Here is a 365-nt window from a genome sequence, read left to right as displayed (position 1 = left end):
TTGTCTTTCTCTTTCCCTCTCTTTTTATTTTCTTTCTTTCCTTCTTTCTTTCTTTTTTTGTCTCCTCTGTTTTGTGTACCCAGGCAGCCCATTGAGTAACTTCTTTGACGTAATTAAACAACTTTTTTCAGACGAGAAGAACGGGCAGGTGAGCCATCCCCCCGGCACGCCAACCAAGCATAGCGCAAACAGCAAGCGGAGCGATTCCGGTTCTAATGACTATGGGTCTAGAGGAGACAATAAGTACCCTGCTGGCAAAGACAAGGCAAAGATGGTCTCATCAGTCGGCCTACAAGACCAACCTTAAATAAACACATAAAAAATTAAATAACTTAGAAAAAAACAAAAACAAAAAAGCAAGAAAG

General features: G+C 40.8%; 1 protein-coding gene across 1 annotated transcript in view; it reads left to right on the top strand.

Moving 5' to 3' along the window:
* BRSK2 (BR serine/threonine kinase 2) overlaps positions 1-353 on the top strand; it is a gene marked incomplete at its 5' end in the record, with an annotated part of 30,163 nt that extends 29,810 nt beyond the window's left edge. The window contains one exon of the mRNA XM_010283420.1: positions 132-353. Within this exon, the coding sequence (XP_010281722.1) occupies positions 132-307 (176 nt within the window). The remainder of the gene's footprint in view (positions 1-131) is intronic.
* Positions 354-365: the final 12 nt, after the last annotated feature.

The sequence above is a fragment of the Phaethon lepturus genome, unplaced genomic scaffold (assembly GCF_000687285.1).
Source record: "Phaethon lepturus isolate BGI_N335 unplaced genomic scaffold, ASM68728v1 scaffold33233, whole genome shotgun sequence".
Classification (NCBI taxonomy): Eukaryota; Metazoa; Chordata; class Aves; order Phaethontiformes; family Phaethontidae; genus Phaethon; species Phaethon lepturus.
This window is presented reverse-complemented; position numbering and strand designations above follow the sequence as displayed.